At 43.6% G+C, this 18,244-nt stretch overlaps 3 protein-coding genes across 4 annotated transcripts; 2 read left to right on the top strand and 1 right to left on the bottom strand.

The window, feature by feature from the left end:
• Positions 1-712: 712 nt before the first annotated feature.
• Positions 713-8,719, bottom strand: sema7a (semaphorin 7A). The gene is made up of 14 exons (XM_029152504.3): positions 8,534-8,719; positions 8,137-8,270; positions 7,495-7,536; positions 7,300-7,395; positions 6,998-7,100; positions 6,797-6,907; positions 6,395-6,537; positions 5,644-5,822; positions 4,230-4,338; positions 3,599-3,794; positions 3,351-3,463; positions 3,114-3,259; positions 2,932-2,990; positions 713-2,843 (listed from the first exon to the last, which is right to left on the bottom strand). Exons 1-14 carry the CDS (start codon positions 8,643-8,645, stop codon positions 2,425-2,427), a joined length of 1,962 nt encoding a protein of 653 aa, XP_029008337.1. The 5' UTR covers positions 8,646-8,719; the 3' UTR covers positions 713-2,424.
• Positions 8,720-11,138: 2,419 nt separating this feature from the next.
• Positions 11,139-14,806, top strand: commd4 (COMM domain containing 4). The gene is made up of 8 exons (XM_029154270.3): positions 11,139-11,535; positions 11,769-11,840; positions 11,933-11,998; positions 12,075-12,114; positions 12,260-12,379; positions 13,987-14,067; positions 14,187-14,363; positions 14,469-14,806. Exons 1-8 carry the CDS (start codon positions 11,533-11,535, stop codon positions 14,504-14,506), a joined length of 597 nt encoding a protein of 198 aa, XP_029010103.1. The 5' UTR covers positions 11,139-11,532; the 3' UTR covers positions 14,507-14,806.
• A 145-nt stretch (positions 14,807-14,951) lies between these two features.
• neil1 (nei-like DNA glycosylase 1) lies at positions 14,952-18,154 on the top strand. 2 transcript variants are annotated; one of them, XM_029154267.3, is made up of 10 exons: positions 14,952-15,259; positions 15,643-16,120; positions 16,201-16,320; positions 16,939-17,047; positions 17,136-17,217; positions 17,301-17,422; positions 17,497-17,524; positions 17,608-17,678; positions 17,769-17,949; positions 18,015-18,154. In XM_029154267.3, exons 2-10 carry the CDS (start codon positions 15,666-15,668, stop codon positions 18,059-18,061), a joined length of 1,215 nt encoding a protein of 404 aa, XP_029010100.1. In that variant the 5' UTR covers positions 14,952-15,259; positions 15,643-15,665; the 3' UTR covers positions 18,062-18,154. The 2 variants fall into 2 exon arrangements, with proteins under 2 accessions (XP_029010100.1, XP_029010099.1); XM_029154266.3 differs by having other exon boundaries at positions 17,133-17,217.
• The last annotated feature ends 90 nt before the right edge of the window (positions 18,155-18,244 follow it).

Raw genomic sequence — 18,244 nt, 5'->3', positions numbered from 1 at the left:
GAATGTGTTGGTTTTGCGGACCTCTATAGAGTTGTAGTTGCAAACATGTAGACCACACCGCCCCCTGCTAGCATGTGTCTGCAATTACATAATCTGAAGAATTCATGCGCATGCGTGATTGATGTTGGGGGACCTCGTGTATAATCTGTTATTAACAGAATTATTATTAAGGTCTCACATGCTAAAACAAAGGAGGTGCTGCGGCCTACATGTAACGTCTTCATCCTGATAGTAGTGAGTGGAAACAAAGAGATTTCAAATCTGAGCGCCAAAACCAGGCGCCAGGCTGGGGAACCATACCTGGCTCCCCCGCTGAGACGTCCGAACTCCCCGCTCATACAAGCGACAAGCGGAGGAACGTGGACGTCAGCCATCCTGATTGGACCAAACAATAGGATGGGCGTGACCAAAAACACGGTTATAAAAGCTGCCGTGACCAAAGACCTGCCCCTTGTTCACTCATGTTCCATGTTGGTTGGACAACACCACCCCCTGCTGGCATGTGTCTGCAATTACATAATCTGAAGATTATGATAATGTGCATGCATAATTAACATAACATCTTCTTGATAGAATGAAAATATTTGTAATGATGGACACTTATTATATTATATGGAGTTGTTTGTTATTTAACCTTTGGTGTTTGTGGATCTATTTTGGATGAACTCCAGCTGACTTTCTTGTTACAGAAGCACAACAGGAAATATTGGAGTCTGATGTTCTTGTTAAGATTTATTTATAGTCATATCAACACAATAGAGACCAGATGCACAAGGTCGTCATGTCCACATTCTGGAGTGAGTTTGAAAGCAGCACCCACACTCAAAGGTGCTAAAAGTGTCCTAAAGCAGACCTTCTGAAAGTCAGAGTCTTCTAGTCTGAGCAGTGCAGCATCGGTTGCATCCAAAAACTCATGAGACCTCATGATGCAGCTCAAGCAGCGAGAGCCTGGATCTGAAGCCACAGAGAGATTCTTACAGTCTAATGTGAGTCACGTAGGCATAAACAATGGAGATAAATAAACCTGTTTATACTCCGTCTCGAACTTTGAACAACCTCTGCTATTTGTGGCTCAGGTCAGGTGGGTGTCGTACGGTTTCAGCCACAGACGTCATGGTGTGTTTTAATGTGGCCTGGACCTGATTACTGAACAATGAGACACAGGATGTGGACCCACCCGTTTTGTCTGGCTAACACGGGTCGTACAACCTCAGGCAAAAAACACAGTTAAAACCAGCATATTCATATGTTATGTCATATGTTATGACACATGTTATGTCATTGTTTTTGTGAAATGTAAGAATCCCACCCAGGAACATAAGGGCTGGGTTCTGTGCAGTTCGGGGAACTTGAGTCATAATTTTGACCAAACCCAACATAGTTGGACTTCAGCATTAGATTCATACATGATCCTAGCTTGTGTTGTGTGCAACACATGAATATAAAGATGACATCATTCTATAATGCCATCACGCCTCCATCTAATTATACTGCACGTTTATGCCACGCATATATTGCTCATGGTGGGTAACGAAGCTACAGTAGTGATGCATTTGTTATGTCTCTCCACCAATGTGTTACTCTTCTGTATAATGTTTCAGGATGTTGTTTGAAGATATACAATATAAACAAACAAAAACAAACACAGAAACATCGAAATTTTAACAGATTAATGGCCACACAGCTCCAGTGTCATTGTTACTGTCAGATGTACTCACAATGACATCCTTAGTGTTCAGACGTCAGATCCAGGAATAAAACGGCTTAAGCTTTAAATCCTCAACCTGCTCTGATTAGAGTACACGTCTGACTTTGCCCTGTCTGATGAAGCCACATCCTTCTCAAAAGAGACAAGTATCATATACTGCAACAGGGACGTATTAGACAAAAAAATATTAATATAGAATATTACTAAATAATTGCTATTATTAGCAGCAGCAGAACTGGAATGTTTACAAGAACTTATAAAAACACCACAATACAAAATATAATTATATTAGAAATATAAATATTCATAATGTTTACCTAAATATATGTGCAAATTCGCTAATACTCATTGTAAAATTCATTTGAAGTTCAGACTGTTGTGACGACTGATGGGGTGAAACAAAACAGGGAAATGTAATGGGCCCTTTGCTGCCTCTACCCTTCCCTTTAGTTACAAAATCTGTCAGTGTGATGGGTTTTGACTGGTGGGCGGGGCGGGTTCCTCTCCTGCGTTAGTTGCCGTTAGCAACCAGCGGGCCGGGGGCTGCTCAGCAGCGTCGACCTGGTCAGGGCAGCTACGCGACTAACACGACTGGGGGCTTCAGGTGAGAGCTTCGCGGGTGTTTGTTAGTGTCTGGGGAGCATCCTGGCCTGACGAGCAAGAGCGCATTAGCACGAGCGCAACTAGGATAAATTGAGTAGCTATTAGCGCATACTCTATCTGAAAACCCCCAACGCTGCTGCAGTCAGTCCGTACAGGAGCCACCCCATCTGCGCGGCCACGGCCGAGGCGTGGTTCCTCTCTGCGGGGGCCACGTTCCTCCTGAACACCTCCGGGGGCTCTTGGGCTTTGAGTTCATATGTTCTCAACACTTGGGTGAAGTCCTTCTCTTTGGAGACGCACCTGTAGGTGCCATAGTTGTCCTGCGTCATGGCCGGGATGAGGTGCAGGCAGTCGGACTGCATCTGCAGACAGGGCCGGGTGTGCCCGTCGTGCTCCCACGTGTACGTGGCGTGGTACGAGTCTATGGGACACGACAGGTAGAAGGAGTTGCCCAGCGGCACCGAGTGAACTGTGCTCACGTCCTCTGGCTCCGAATCCGCGTCCCGCCTCCTTCGCTTTGCTTGACGCTGGTCTAAAAAAGGACAGAAGGATGTCTAATAAAATTGTGACCAACGTTTTGAAAACCTTCAACCAGTTTGGAACGTAATCGAGAGTCTTACCCGCTTTTGTTGGGGGGCACACAGATATATTTCCATTCTTGACATCTTGAATGGCCCCACTGTGAATAATACAACACATTCATGGAGAGGTGAGCGAGGTAGAAGTTGGCCGGTTCATTGTTAAAAACTCAGACGGAGATTCTTCAGACTGAGGCCTTGGATCAAAGAGTGTCCACACTTACGGGACTGTCGGACTGCAGCCGGTGTCGGTCCAGGCGCAGTATGGGTCCCGGGCCAGAACACATTCGGCGCAGGAGTTGTTGTACTCCTGACACCTCTGAAGGTCCACAAAGGAGATTTTCTCAGAAAAACCCACGACTAACATTTTCTAAGGAAAGAAAGAAAGACGCACGTCAGCATTTAAACCATTTTGCCTCGATGGCTCAGCACACCTCTCATCTATTTTTAATGATCCGTACCTTTCTGGAGTCAAGCTTCATCGATTGTAGGGACGAACTGCTGGAGAGCTGCGTCTCCGAGATGATGAAAGGTTCGGATCCGGCCTCTAAGACCTTGTGGACCTTCCCAGAATCTGTTGGAACAAAAACACATGTGCTGTTGTTATTTTTACCCTTGAACAGATTTAGACATACCAAACGATTCATCGCCACAGGCCGAGTGAGCACAAAGGCTCAAGCAGCAACACAATAGAACAATAACAACATACCAGTGGCCAGGAGGAGGACGTTATACAGCTGCTGGTCTGCTGATCGGACCTGGTCCACTGTTAACTTGGTGTAGTTGTTGCTGCTGGTGTAAAAGGGAGTGGCGCGGTGCAGGGAGTGGACCCAGTCATTCATCTCTGGGTGATCCTTCACCATGTTAACGGTGGCGAGAGGCAGCTCCTTGCTGTTTCTCACACACTGAAGGACACACGAATGAAAAAAAAAAAAAATACAAACGGGTTTTTTTTCTTGCGTTGGTATTTTGTTTGCATATTTTAGGAAATGTTGATATAAACACACGGATTGAGGGTGAAGATAATTATAAAGCACCAAACCAGAGGGGAAATCTACTCTATTCACTGGAGTAAACAGTTTAGAGTTTGCAAAGCAGGAAATTCTGCCAAGTGTTTGGTAACGCAGACAATCTCTCCATCTTGTAGAGACGGAAACACTGAACAGCACTTGGTGAGATACGTACTGCAAACACATACTTTCCTTGCTTCCACCCATTTATGTAACACGTTAGATCTTTTATAACCCGCACTAACACGTGACAATGTGAGTAAAGTTGGAAGTTATGAGCACAGAAATAAATGTCTAAAGAGGAACTCCTCCATTATTACGTCAACTCACTGTTCCCGGTCTTGGGTTGGGAACTTCTTGGTTGAACCCTTTGAATGTTGAGTTCTCAAATATGTTTTCAATCATTCCTATGGAATAGATGCAAACTGCTGTCGAGTTCCTAGAAGTGAAATAAAACAATGGAGGTTAACATAGAAGATCCAGTGGTAAAGGTTTGTTGTTGCTTGCTTTGACTGAGTCACTTTGCTTTATTATCTTTATTTGTTCGCAGTATGTCCAAAAAGTACTGATAGCTTATTTTGTCACTTTTTCGGCTGGATGCATGCAGTGAAGTACCGATAAATGAACACGAACCAGAGTCAAACCACCACATCTTCCAGTGCAGATATTACTTTACAGTAATACTGATACCACAGAATAGATGCTGACTCCTGCTACAGAGTGGCCTGTAACACAGCCTTTAAAACAACCAGTGCTGATGTACGAAGGAGGAAAACGGTGACTTGTCTTGTCTTAGTTTACCTCCACCACTAAAGGAATCTGTCCTCCAAAGTTAACTACTGTAGATTAGATACAGTAGTGGTGTCAATATGCAGAAGTGTTGGAACGAAAGCCAGATACACATGTACAGTATGCGCTTCCTCTGCATTGTGTCTGCACAGAAGGAGGGCAGACACAGTGCAGACGTTTGCTATGTCTGACAGTGAGGCAAGGTCTACAGAAACTAAGCTCTACAAACACTGACACATGTGTGATTGCCTGTATAGCTATTACAGTATCAGCGCCAACAGCAGCCACCAACTGACAAACCGTGGGTTATAAATAAGGTGAGTTTCAACGAAACGGGGTAATAAAGCAAAGCTGACGAAGGCAGGTTGACGAGTCATATGACTCCTGCTCCTTCGTGCCTGGTGACGCCGCGAACACCTTCGGCTCCAGATCACACGTGGCCAAAGGTGCAGGACAGGGTGTGACAATCTGCTTAAAGCCTTCAAACTCAATTAGGTGCATCTGGAGTTTCACTTCAAGGCGGCGACGCCACCCGTTTCCCAGAGCTCTGGCCGTTTCATGAGAAGCTCCTCGCAGGGAGTCCTTGAAACTAGACAGAGGAGCTCCGCCCGCCCGCCTGTGTCTGTGTCAAGGCTAAGACGCTAGTCCTCTGCTTATTATCTGGAGACTGAAATTAATAACAAGCAGTCTGTTTCACACAGGTGCAATAACAGCGATAGAGAGGTTGTTATTAGAGCCTTGTGGGAACCGTGGGACCAGAATCGGAGCTTGATTCATAGCAATATGCTGTCAAACTTACATTGCATTGTTTTTCAATACGTGAAAACAAACTACAGTCATTATTAAGTTCTCATCTCTACTTTGTGTTCATCTACAGTTCTGCTGAGTGCTTGCTTTTGAACTGTTGCCCGGGCAGCGTGTCACACTGACGATAGAGGAAGAAGAAGTCTCTCACCAGCTGCTGGAGAAGAGGCCGTAGACTCTGGTTTCCTGCCAGGCATCGGCCGGCTTCACGTACACGTCCTGGAGGTGGTTGAAGTACAGCGACTCGTCTGGGAACCCGCACACGAGCCGGGCCTTCAGAAAAGAGGTCCACATGTTCTGGAAGAACCTTTTGGATCCACCTTCGTCCACCTGTGAAATACAACCCGTGCGTCGTATCAGGAGGACGCTCTCAGTTTCCCCATGAACTGAAAACCGCCAGCTCCGCATCATTTGATAAGGTTTTATCTGTAACATAACACTCGCCGCTTCAAGGGCACGTCTTGTTTTGCACATTTATAATCTAAAATTATAGGAAGTGCTGCAAAGCCTGTAATGCTAATAATAATAATAATGTTTCAGGCTACTTGAGGTTGACCGACTGGACAAACCATATACTTATTACGAAAGAGGAAGTCTGCTTTATTAGTGGAGGCAAACTTTGCCCAGATGCTGGTGTTTTATTCAGGTCTTTATATGAACGAATAGTAGATGTCGAATTCAAATAAGCCCATTCCTGGCAGAAAGATATTATTGTCATGTGACCCTTAGGGGTGATTTGTCCTCTGCAGTTTCAGTCAGGGACGCGTATCCTCTTACTTGAGCATTTTGTTGACTCTTTGCTTGATTGCTGGGGCTGAGGTCAGCGCCTCGGCACTGATTGTTTGCACTAGAGCTTCGCTGACGCTGACGCAGACTGAGTCAGGTGTCATGTTTTACTGTACCTTGCAGATCCTGGCCACCCTAGAGATCCAGGGATCGGCCTCGGGGCTGTGGTCCGAGTTCTTCTCACGGAAGAAGACGTAGATTTTGTCATTCTCAGGGTCTTGTTGCCGCTTCACCCAGGAGGCAGAGACGAATGTGGGCTCTGTGAGAAGAGAAAGACGTGTTGACATAACACACTGGGAACTGCGATGCTAAACGGTGCGTGACAAGGAACATTAAAAGAGGAAAACCACGCATCCCACGGAGATGTTGACACAGTGTATCACGCTACTCCAACCCTCACGCTGACACAACCTCAGTCCATGGCTTGTGGGATCATTCTACGTTGGATGTGGTTTGACGTCACATCACAGAGCTGTGATCGTCATGCATTACACACTGATAAGAACCCATGTAACCACCTGACACCCAGCTGTCGTGCATCCACACATTAGTTCTGCTTCCCGCTTTCCTCCTGAACTGCAGTGAACTTCCATCCGCATCCAGTGGTGCTGCAGCATACAGGTCGCCCTCTGCAAACGGCCCGGACACATCACGTGAGGAAAGAATGACAACGCCTCTCTGCTGACGTAGACATGGACTTTGCTGAGTACAGTACTGACCGACTGTGAGGGACAGGGAGTTCTGGGTGTACACAAAGGGAGAGATGCCCATCCCTTCATAGCTCTTCATTGTTTCATGGGACTGGTTGTGAACCGATGGAAACTGTGGGAACATGGAAAGACAACATGACACCAGCCACTTGACGCACCTTATAAATTGCTAAACAGGGCGGCTTAATTAAATATTCAGTTGGCCCACAGGAACCTTAAGCAGGGATCTGTTGCAGCCACTGCAATTTATTAGCCAACCACCAAAAACGCCTGACACGAAGGCTCTTAAAGTGATTTAAGGGAACACTTACGAGTTTCCAGCACTGCGGGTTGTGTCCATTGGTACCGCAGACAAACAGGCTGTCCTGGAACTCCTCGATGACGGTGATGACGTTCTCACAGGGACCCTGCAGGACAGAAGCGGTTAGCGCTAACCGCATTAGCTCGTTCACTTTTAAATCTAATATTTTCATTTGTGATCACATGGTCCTTCCGCTGTGACGCACCTCTCCACACTGCTGCTGCCCCGTTGCCTTCAGAGGAAATTTCTACAGGAAAAATAAATGTAATAACAACACATTTAGTGAATTTTTGAGTGAACTCTTATTTTAACTCTTTTGGATTTAACATTTAAGCAGTCCTTGGTGCTTTACTGCACTACAAGAACCAAAACGTTGCACTGGCTGCCAAAAAACTTGCGTAACAGAAGCTGATGAAAAATGATTCACATTTGATCAGGTTTACTTTTAGGCAACTCCTGTTTCACTGAATCCGACACTGGTACACACTGATAGCCATCACTGAAATAAACATCAAGCCCGTCTCTTGAGAAACAGTCAACAGTCATTTGCTCATTACATAATAATTCTGAAGCCAGCTTGTACACATATAGACTTGGTTGCTAGGCACCATATTATACTATACCCTGCTATTATGGACTGTTCATCATATATTTAATCAGCAGCTGAGGCCACGCATCTCAAGCATCTCATTATAAGCGGATAGAAAATAGCTCCCAATGAGTGAGAAGCCCAGAGTTCATCTGTAATTCATGATCAATTAGAATTAAGTTTACGTACCACAGGTGATAAAATACGCCAAATATACAGTAAGCATAAAAAAACTGTGGGGCAAAATAAAACACGCACCTCTTTGAACTGAAGGTTTTTCACATCTAGTTGTAGAACAAAGTCCGTCGCCCCCACATACATCTCCCCGGAGGCTTCACGATAGAAGAGGACGCTGTGGTTCTGAACGGCTGGATAATTATATTCACCCCGGACTACATTTGAGGACAAACGACACGTAGGCAGTTAGAGCTGGAGATGTGTTAGTAAATGTCAGAACACGATGAAAATGGTGTTGTTTTACCAACAGTAACGGCAAAACAATCCCATTAGATTAGTATCAAAGCGGGATTAACCCGCAGCTCAACCGAGCTGAGACGTCGGTTTGTAAACGGCGCATGTTCTCAAGTAAACGGATAAACGAATGGGTAAGTAACGAATGCACCAGCGAGACAGGAGAGACGGTCGCATACTGTACCTTGGCTCAAGCGCCTCGGGCTGTTTTTGGAGCCGAGAGTCGGTGCGTCCTTGTGAAAACCACCGAGGACGAGCTCAGCGATCCAAAGGCAAATTAAAGCGCATCTCCTCATTTTGAACTTCAACAAGCGCGCGTGTGTGACATTAAACTCGGCGGCTGAGTGTGAAAAGGCTTGATGAGCGTCAGGCTTTTAAACTCAGCTCCTCCCACGTGGTAATGTAGAGGGAGCACCAATAACTCGTTTTCTCACATTTAACTACATTACACAGCATGTTTTCTTACATTTAGTTAAATGTGCAAAAGTCTAATTGTAAATGTTAAATGTTAAATGTTAAATGTTAAATGTAATGTAAATGTTTTCTGGCATAAGAAATAAAAACAGATACAACAACTTACATCAAAGACGTTTTACAGCTTAAATTTAGAACGTGTAAGTTAAAATAAATTACATTGTAAGAATTTTCATGATACATGATAGTCACGTTATTTCCCGCTGGTTTTAGATGGAGAGCACAGTTAACATCAACGCAGTTATATTGTGCAACAATATACAACACATTTATTCATAAAAATAGTACCCAAAAAATATTTGCAAAGAATAAAAGGCATGTGACAGTTTCTTCTGGCTTGTCTTGATCAGAGCCAGTTTCTATAGGTCTATGCGTGACACCGTGTTGACCACGATTTTACATCATGCGTGAGTAAAAGGCATGTGCCACAAAAAACCCATGCCCAAATCACAAATGCACAATGACATGAAACATTTTTTGTCTGTCGAAAAACTGTCAGAGATCTATTGCCGGGAATAAAAAATAAATAAAAAATTACATATGTTTGGGAACATTAAGGTGAGTTTCACTAACAGTAATGGCTCTTTTTGAACAGTAAACACTGTTTTTTAGACATTTAAAACTGAGCTGGCCCAAAAAACAAGGAGAACATGATTATGGTGGGGTTGAACCTCCGTTTTGGAGGAAAGTAGCTTCACTGGGGCTTGGATGGTAAGTAAACTTAAGAAATGATGGAATTTACAGTGTATGTTTGAAAATATTAAATGACGGAATGTATAAAGAGGCATTTGGCCTCTATTCTAAATCTTGAACTTTAATAAAATGAGTTTCTCAAATTGGTACATCACCATTCCTTTACAGTTCTACTTAGTACTTCATGGACTACTACCACGGCTCATTTAGCCTTGTGTGTAAACACAGTAAACTCAGCCCTGTGCTTTGGATTTGCACATAAATATGTGGCAGATTGGTCATTTTTCAACACACAGAGCAGTAACATATTATCCATCACTTGCTCTCTATAAAAAAAGCAGTGTGTAAACCTGTGTGCATGTATTTACAGTACACCAACATCTGTATGCACACACTAAAACTAATTAGCTTGAACTTATATATGTTCCACAATGTTTACACATTTTTACCCCATTTTTCCTTGTATTTGCTCAATTACGATGTTTATATTCAAGATAAATATGTTGTAAAATACCAGAAAAAGGAACCACATCCTTTAACGAAAAATGCTGGAAATTAACCTTTGGTGTATTTCTTTCACATAGAGGAAACTAGGAAGTCAAACACTGTTTCCAGGACATGAGTCATCACTGTGGATTTGAAACATAATTTCCAAACTGACTGATATACAGGCTATTAATTTCCTTTTTTAGCAAAACTCTTTAATGACAGGTTTACTACACCTATTGTTGTTGACCATGCAACATCACAGAACATAATGTTGAATTGTGTACAGAAGACAAAACAATATTCATTACTGTAGATATAATTAGATTTGTTCATAAAGATGATAAGCTAGTATAAATTATATTTATCAAACCCAACATCAGGACCAGCACTGTGGGGATCATGTTCTTTGAATTCTCCAGTGCTTTTAGCACCATGCAGCCAGTGCTTAAAAACAAACTGGAGGAGGCACACTGCAGGTCAGAGTGTCAGTGGGGGTCCCACAGGGGACTGTACTGGCCCCTTTCCTCTTCACCCTCTATATATTAGAGTGCAGACAGCTACAGCAGCTGTGTTCTGCAGAAGTTCTCTAATGACTCTGTGATTGTCAGACTGATCACTGATGACAATTATGCAGAGTACAGAGGCCTTACTCTGGACTTGGTGGACTGGTGCCAGTGAAACCATCTCCTGATCAATTAAGGGAAAACCAAGGAGACAGCCTGCTGTCATCCCACCGATTCACATCCAGGGAGAGTGGACTCTTAAAAGTGACTGGGTGTGCATCTAAACAATTAACTGGACTGGACTTATTGGATGCACTGTACAGGAGTCAGAGCAGGCTCTATCTGCTGAGCAGACTGCGGTCTTTTGGAGTGAGGGGACCACTCCTGAAGACCTATGACTCTGTGGTGGCATCAGCCATCCTGTACGTGTGATCTGCTGAAGCAGCAGCATCACAGTGAGGGACAGGAAGAGACTGGACAGGGTCATCAAGAAGTCCAGCTCTGTCCTGGGCTGCACTCTGGACACGGTGCAGGAAGTGGGTGAGAGAAGGGTCCTGGCTAAACTCACATCCATCCTGGACCAGGACTCTCACCCACCGGAGGACTCGCTGTTTGCTCTGGAGCAGCTTCAGTAACAGACTGATCCCCCTTCGCTGTGTGAAGGAGAGATATCACAGATCTGTGCAACATTTGTGCAAACCGGTGCAGGATTAATATTTAAACACTGTGCAATACCCTTTCCAATGACCTCATACTCACTCTACCTGTACTGTACTGCGTTGTACTGCGCCAACACAAACTGTCTTTTATTCTGTCGCTGTAGTCACTGCTCCGTATTTTGCTGTTGTGTGAAGCAATTGCACCCACTGTGAGACTATTATAGGTTTTTCTTATTGTATCTTATTTTATCAAACACGCATTACACAAAGAAACGCCCCTCGCCCCGCCCTTCAGCTGCATCGTCCAATCACATGAGAGGAAGACAGAGCAAATTCTTCCTGTTCTGTGTCATCTGACAAGAACCATGGTAAACACGTTTAATAACCGTATCTAACTCTAGTTTGTGTTTTAATCGCATGCTGTATAATGTACCGATTAACTATAATGTTCAATTCAGCTAAATTCTTTTTAGGCATCGCGAGCAGCTAAGCTAGCAGCCTGCTGTGGCATTTTTGCTAACGTCAGTGCTAGCGCTGTGTTGCCGGGAAGATGCTAACTTACAGTAATAAAGCATTCATATCATTGCTTTGTCTGTTGTAGCGGTTTCGTTTCTGTGGAGATTTGGACTGCCCCGATTGGGTGCTTGCCGAAATTAGCACATTAGCAAAGATTGTGAGTAATACACAGACCTACAGTACCACAATAAGGTAACATACAGTTGCTCCATAATAATAACCTCGGTGTCTTCCTCATGATCGCGACAGTCAAGTGTCAAGATGAAACTCCTGTGCGCTCAAGTTCTAAAGGATTTGCTTGGGGAAGGCATTGATGTAAGTTTTAAAATGATCTTTCATGTATTACTCATATTTCACCCACACTGACCTAAAATGTCTTCTCTTTATGCAGTATGACAAGATTGCAAAGCTCACTGCAGATGCAAAGTTTGGTAAGTCTCTTTTTTACTAGGTGATAGATGTACTTTATTTACATACTACATTTTCCAACATAATAATTAGATTTGTTGTTTTGCATGTGGTAGATGCTCATAATAGAAGCATATACTTTGCATGACTTTGTACATCTGTTTGCAGAGAGTGGAGATATCAAAGCTAGTGTGGCAGTGCTCAGCTTCATTCTCTCCAGTGCAGCAAAGCATGATGTTGACAGTGAGTCTCTGTCCAGTGAGCTGCAGCAGCTTGGTCTCCCTAAAGGTAAGTCTTCTGGAGTTTTCCATGTTTTGACTGATATTCCACATAGGTTACGTAATACCTTAGGTTATTTTGCAGATAATGCTCTCAGTAAATTGATGGCTCATGTTGTGTTTGTATATGTATGTATGTATGTATGTATGTATGTATGTATGTATGTATGTATGTGTGTGTGTGTGTGTGTGTGTGTGTGTGTGTGTATGTATGTATATATATATATATACACACACACACACTCTATTCTCACCCTCCGCGGGTGGTCTCATCCACTTTCCAAGCTCGGGTCCTCTACCAGAGGCCAGGGAGCTTGAGGGTTCTGCGCAGTATCCTTGCTGTTTCTAGGACTGCACTTTTCTGGACTGAGATTTCGGATGTTTTTCCAGGGATCTGTTGTAGCCACTCCTCCAGTTTGGGGGTCACATCCCCTAGTGCTCCGATCACCACAGGCACCACTGTGGCCTTCACCTTCCACTGGCCTTCTCCAGTTCTCCTCTGAGCCCTTGGTATTTCTCTAGTTTCTCATGTTCCTTTTTCCTGATGTTGCCATCGCTTGGTATTGCCACATCCACCACTACGGCTTTCCTCTGCTCTTTGTCCACCACCACAATGTCTGGTTGGTTCGCCATTACCATTCTGTCAGTCTGGATCTGGAAGTCCCACAGGATCTTGGCTCGCTCGTTCTCTACCACCTTGGGAGGTGTTTCCCACTTTGACCTTGGGGTTTCCAGTCCATACTCCGCGCAGATGTTCCTGTATACTATGCCAGCCACTTGGTTATGGCGTTCCATGTATGCTTTCCCTGCCAGCATCTTACACCCTGCAGTTATGTGCTGGACCGTCTCTGGGGCCTCTTTGCACAGTCTACACCTTGGGTCTTGTCTGGTGTGGTAGATCTGGGCCTCTATGGCTCTGGTGCTCAGGGCCTGCTCCTGTGCAGCCAGGATGAGTGCCTCTGTGCTGTCCTTCAGCCCAGCCCTTTCAAGCCATTGGTAGGATTTGTTGAGATCAGCCACTTCAGTTATGTTTCGGTGGTACATCCCGTGTAAGGGCTTGTCCTCCCATGATGGTCCCTCTTCCAGCATCTCATCCTCTGTGCTCCACTGCCTGAGACATTCACTCAGCACGTCATCTGTCGGGGCCTTATCCTTGATGTACTTATGGATCTTGGATGTTTCATCCCGGATAGTGGCTCTCACGCTCACTAGTCCTCGGCCTCCTTCCTTGCGGCTAGCGTTTAGTCTCAGGGTGCTGGATTTGGGGTGGAACCCTCCATGCATGGTGAGGAGCTTTCGTGTCTTAACATCTGTGGTCTGTATCTCTTTCTCTTCCTTTGGCCACCTTATTATTCCTGCAGGGTATCTGATCACTGGCAGGGCGTAGCTGTTTATTGCCTGGGATGTACATATATATATATATATATATATATATATATATATATATATATATATATATATATATATATATATATATATATATATATATATATATATATATATATATATATATACTTACTGTATATTATTTACTTTTGCATTGCTTTGCATTTCTGCTGATGCTTTTTTCTGCTTTTCAAACCACTTCTTTGCAAATAATTACAATATTATGTTTAGAACATGCAACAGCGCTGTGCAAATCATATGAAGACAAGCACTCTGCTCTGCAGGACAAGCTAAGACAGACAAGTCTGCGATGTAAGTATTTGGTTCTGTCTCAATTTTGCAAAAGACGGGGAGCAATTCTTGATTATCAGCACTGTGTTGTGATACACTGCTGAGGCGTGCTCTCTTTTTTGCTTTGTGCTTACTTTCAGTGGGGAGACTGCAGTCTGTTTCTTGGCGGGTTGACTACACTCTTAGTTCCAGTGATCTGAGAGAGGTGAATGAACCAGTAATTCAGCTTAAACTTCAGACACAAGGTGCAGAATCAGGCCGCACGGAAACAAATGTGTTCTCTGTTTCTGCTGACAAGTTCAGAGTCCTTCTCGCAGGTCAGTTGTGCAACTTGTAAAGTCACTGTTGGTCACTGTTTGTAGCCCGTTTTAGTACCAGGAATTAGACAGTGCTCACTGTTGTTCTGTATGTGTGTTCCACAGAGCTGAAACAAGCCCAGACTATGATGAATACACTATAATGAAGAATCACTATGGAGATGCCTCAGTGTCAAAGAGCTACAAACAAACTTTGCTGATAGACTGCCGAAGTGCCATGCAGCATGTTTTCTGTATGTATTAGTTCATTTGAATGGTGATGTGAAAGGTAATTGATAGCTGAGCTGTATTTTCTGGTGTACTGTATTGAAATAATTAATGGAAATCAGCTTTTACTAAAAACTAATTCACCGAATGGACCATTTTTGTTAAATATTGTTCATTAACACATTTTGATTGTAACATGTATGCTTATTGTTTTCTATTAAACAATGTAAAACGTGTATTTGTAAATTTGCACGGTTCGGTAACGCCTACATTTCCCATCATGCACTGAATTGTGAACTGTGCATTAGGTTTCTTTGCAAAAAAAAGCACAATGATTTTGTTCGCAGCTGAATGCGTTAATTAGAAAACGTAAAAAAATGTATACATATCAACACGTAAGAAATAAATTGCAAAGAACCGGTGAGAGCAGCTCCGAGATCTCGCGATATTTAAAAAACTAACGTTATACAACTTTATTGTGTTATTCAGGAAACAAGCATGTTGTAAAAACCTTTGAGCTCTGGGTGCTTTTTAACATCGCTGCAGAAATTAGAGCCGCTTGAAAAAATCGCGTGTTATGTAATATCGCTTTGGTAAATGTCTGCTAGCTGAACAACGGATCCGGATCTGTTTTGGGGGAAGTTGTATCAGACGGACAGTTTGGACCGAAACCTCTCCAACAGCAACCTGTACGTCCTACATTTACTTTGGTTTGAGTGATAGCGAAATAAAACATTGTTTAATATAAATATTTCGTAATGGCTTGTTTTGGGTCAGGGTCTCACTGTCTGCATCAGGTGTGAAATCTAATGTTGCATGTTTTATTTTGAAATATGTAGAAGACTTGCTCTACATCTGTAAAAGTTGAGGTGAAACCACCCTTTCAAACAAGCATAAACTATATATTTTTAATATGTAACTTATTACGTGATAATTTACATATGCTGATCTGCCGCAACTTGATTCAGTGCTATCATACTGGGGATGCCTGCTTACTGTACACAGTTTAGATTAACAAAGTAGTCATACGTAAACACTTTGCGTGTTCAAATACCATGTTGTCTTCTCACAGCCAGTTTAATTTGTTCCAACAAAATGCCCGAGGGACCCGAGCTCCACCTGGCCAGCCTCTATGTCAACGAAGTGTGCGATGGAGTGGTGTTTACTGGGGCAGTCAGAAAATCAGAAGTCAGCAAGTGTCCAGATGTGCCCTTCACCTGCGAGGCCTATCGCATCACAGCCACTTCCAGAGGGAAGGAAGTGAAGCTCACACTGACGCCCATCAAGAGCGCTGATTCTAAGCGGACAGTGAAGAGCGGGCAGGCGGATCAAGCCATGGACGTGGTTTTCCGCTTTGGGATGTCGGGATATTTCAGGTTCTCCGCAGAGGATGAGCTTCCCAAACACGCCCATCTGCGCTTTTATACCAAGGAGAAGTCCTGCAGGGTCTTGAGTTTTGTGGACACGCGCAGGTTCGGCAGCTGGCAGCCCAGCGGGACCTGGCAGCGTGACAGAGGGCCTTGTGTCATGTTTGAGTACAGCAGCTTCAGGTTCGCAATGTTGAGCATCACGCGTGTCACCAGCTCGATCCAAAAATCACCGTCACACTGACCAGTTGATAATTTTGCAGGGAGAACGTTGTGTCGCACCTGTCTGACCGCGTCTTTGATCGACCCGTCTGTGAAGTTCTCCTCAATCAGAAGTACTTCAATGGCATCGGGAACTATCTGAGGGCTGAAATCCTGTACAGGTCATATTATTGTAATTATAATTTTAATATAGGTGTACAGGTGTGCTGATACATAACCAAAGCTGATCAGGTATCAACTCATGTATTTGTCATACAGTGGATGTTCTGGTATTTTGCAATATCTGCTTTTATTAGTTCATTGATTTGTTTGCAGTAAAGAAAAGTAAATTAGGTTAATAGATTCATGTAAAACCTAAATATGTTCAATCCTCATTTAAACCAGACTAATGTACAGATTCTTCCTAATACAGTGAAGAAAATGTTGGCTCGTTAATCTCTGGACTGCTGCTGCCTTCATTCCTTTACATCAGGTTACCTGTCATTATATTATCAGTAGTAGTTCTGGCCTGTTGATGGAAAATGGGTCAAGGTACAGTAAGACTAAGCTACTGGTGTTTCTGTGAGATTATGGTGTGAAGGAAAACACTGCTTTGTGTTGTTGAAAATCGTGCCCTGCTCCCGGTCTGTCAAGGTCTGTTTTCCTTTCTTTTCTTTTTGAAAGACGTCTTTCGCTTTGCAGTTTCTTGCCTTCCACAGAGAGGAATATGAGAAGAATGATTCAAACTTTGAAGTTGAAAGGGTCTTTGTGTTTTTCCATAAAGTGCTATCTTTGTTTAGGCTGAACATACCGCCCTTCGTCTCTGCCAGGAGCGTCCTGGAAAGCCTTGAAGTCCAAGATTCATTAGAAAAGGAGAAGGCTGTAAAACACAGCATCACAGGCAAAAAGGTGAATGATCCTAAACACAGACGCAGACATTTATCAACAACCACCAGCGTATCTTAACAATGGCTTCCTTTATTTATTTGAAAAGAAGTCCGACAAAGTCAAAGAGGAGGATGAAACCAGTGACCTGCTCAGAATGTGTCATATGGTTCCCCTGGAGGTGGTGAATCTAGGTGGGTTCACCAATGGGACAGTCTTGTTCTACTCAACTCAACCGTTCTGTTGTAATGTCTGAGGTCTGACACGCGTGACTTAGGTGGAAAAGGCTACGATCCGGCCAAAGCAGACTACTCCGGCTTCATGTCATGGCTGCAGTGTTACGCTGTGGAAGGGATGAATTGTCTTCAGGACCACAACGGCCGAACTATGTGGTTCAAAGTAAGTTAAAGCCTTGCAGTTTTAATGAGTACAGTTTTATACATCACTGCTACTAACAGCTGTTTTAAATCTAGGGAGATCCGGGCCCCATGGTTCCCAAAGGTGTGTACACCTCTGTTTCTGCAGTGAGTATCTACAGTACAAACACGCACCAATCTGAGCTGATGTCTTCCTGCTTATAACAGGGTCAAGGTCCACCAGGGCAAAAATACTGGTGAAAAAAGAACGCAATGATGATAACGCAGACAAGAAAAAGGTAGTGAGTGAGTCACTTTGTTTGGCTTGAACTGCAATAAAAGCTGCATCTCAACTAATGTAGCTCCAAACACTACTTGTGTTTCATTAGGTTGCCAGGAGCCGCTCTGAAAGCACATTAAAGAAAAGGCCGATTAAACAGGAAGTGACTGAAATAAAAGCAAAGGATGCAAGTCTGAGCGAAGCCGGATCCAAGAAAAGAAAAACTGGAAAGACTGCGGAAGAAACAAAACCACGTCGGAGCAGGAACAGTGGTGAAAAGGCAGCTGCAGGTGACGTTAATGTTTCCTCAGTGAGAAAGATGGAAACAGCTTGAGTCTAACGGTACTTTCTGCAGGTTCACAGAGGCGGAGCGGCAGAATTGCCAAACAGAACAGCAAATGAAAGAGCAGCGGCAACAAAAGGCCCAGCGGACCACGGGCACCACCTTTTTATAAGACGGCTGCATACTTGTAATAAAATATGTTTTATACAAAACCTCTCCAGCTTCACTCTAGATTTAAGTCTGCAAGCGATGGCATAAAATAAAGGAACATTTACAGTATGAACAAAAATGTATTGATGAAG

Source organism: Betta splendens, chromosome 6, assembly GCF_900634795.4.
Source record: "Betta splendens chromosome 6, fBetSpl5.4, whole genome shotgun sequence".
In the NCBI taxonomy this organism is placed as follows: domain Eukaryota; kingdom Metazoa; phylum Chordata; class Actinopteri; order Anabantiformes; family Osphronemidae; genus Betta; species Betta splendens.
Note: the sequence above shows the minus strand (reverse complement) of the source record. Positions and strands in the feature narration are given on the sequence as shown.

Excerpts from the sequence above, each read along its gene's own strand:
- sema7a (XM_029152504.3), bottom strand. The coding sequence starts at position 8,645 with ATGAGGAGATGCGCTTTAATTTGCCTTTGGATCGCTGAGCTCGTCCTC. Across the intron at positions 3,795-4,229 it reads CCAACCCAAGACCGGGAACA|TGTGTGAGAAACAGCAAGGA; the intron begins GTGAGTTGACGT and ends TGTGTCCTTCAG. Across the intron at positions 2,844-2,931 it reads GTGCCCCCCAACAAAAGCGG|ACCAGCGTCAAGCAAAGCGA; the intron begins GTAAGACTCTCG and ends GTCCTTTTTTAG.
- commd4 (XM_029154270.3), top strand. Across the intron at positions 12,380-13,986 it reads GCAGCTTGGTCTCCCTAAAG|AACATGCAACAGCGCTGTGC; the intron begins GTAAGTCTTCTG and ends TATTATGTTTAG. Across the intron at positions 14,364-14,468 it reads GTTCAGAGTCCTTCTCGCAG|AGCTGAAACAAGCCCAGACT; the intron begins GTCAGTTGTGCA and ends TGTGTTCCACAG.
- neil1 (XM_029154266.3), top strand. The coding sequence starts at position 15,666 with ATGCCCGAGGGACCCGAGCTCCACCTGGCCAGCCTCTATGTCAACGAA. Across the intron at positions 17,423-17,496 it reads GCCGAACTATGTGGTTCAAA|GGAGATCCGGGCCCCATGGT; the intron begins GTAAGTTAAAGC and ends TTTTAAATCTAG. Across the intron at positions 17,525-17,607 it reads GGGCCCCATGGTTCCCAAAG|GGTCAAGGTCCACCAGGGCA; the intron begins GTGTGTACACCT and ends TGCTTATAACAG.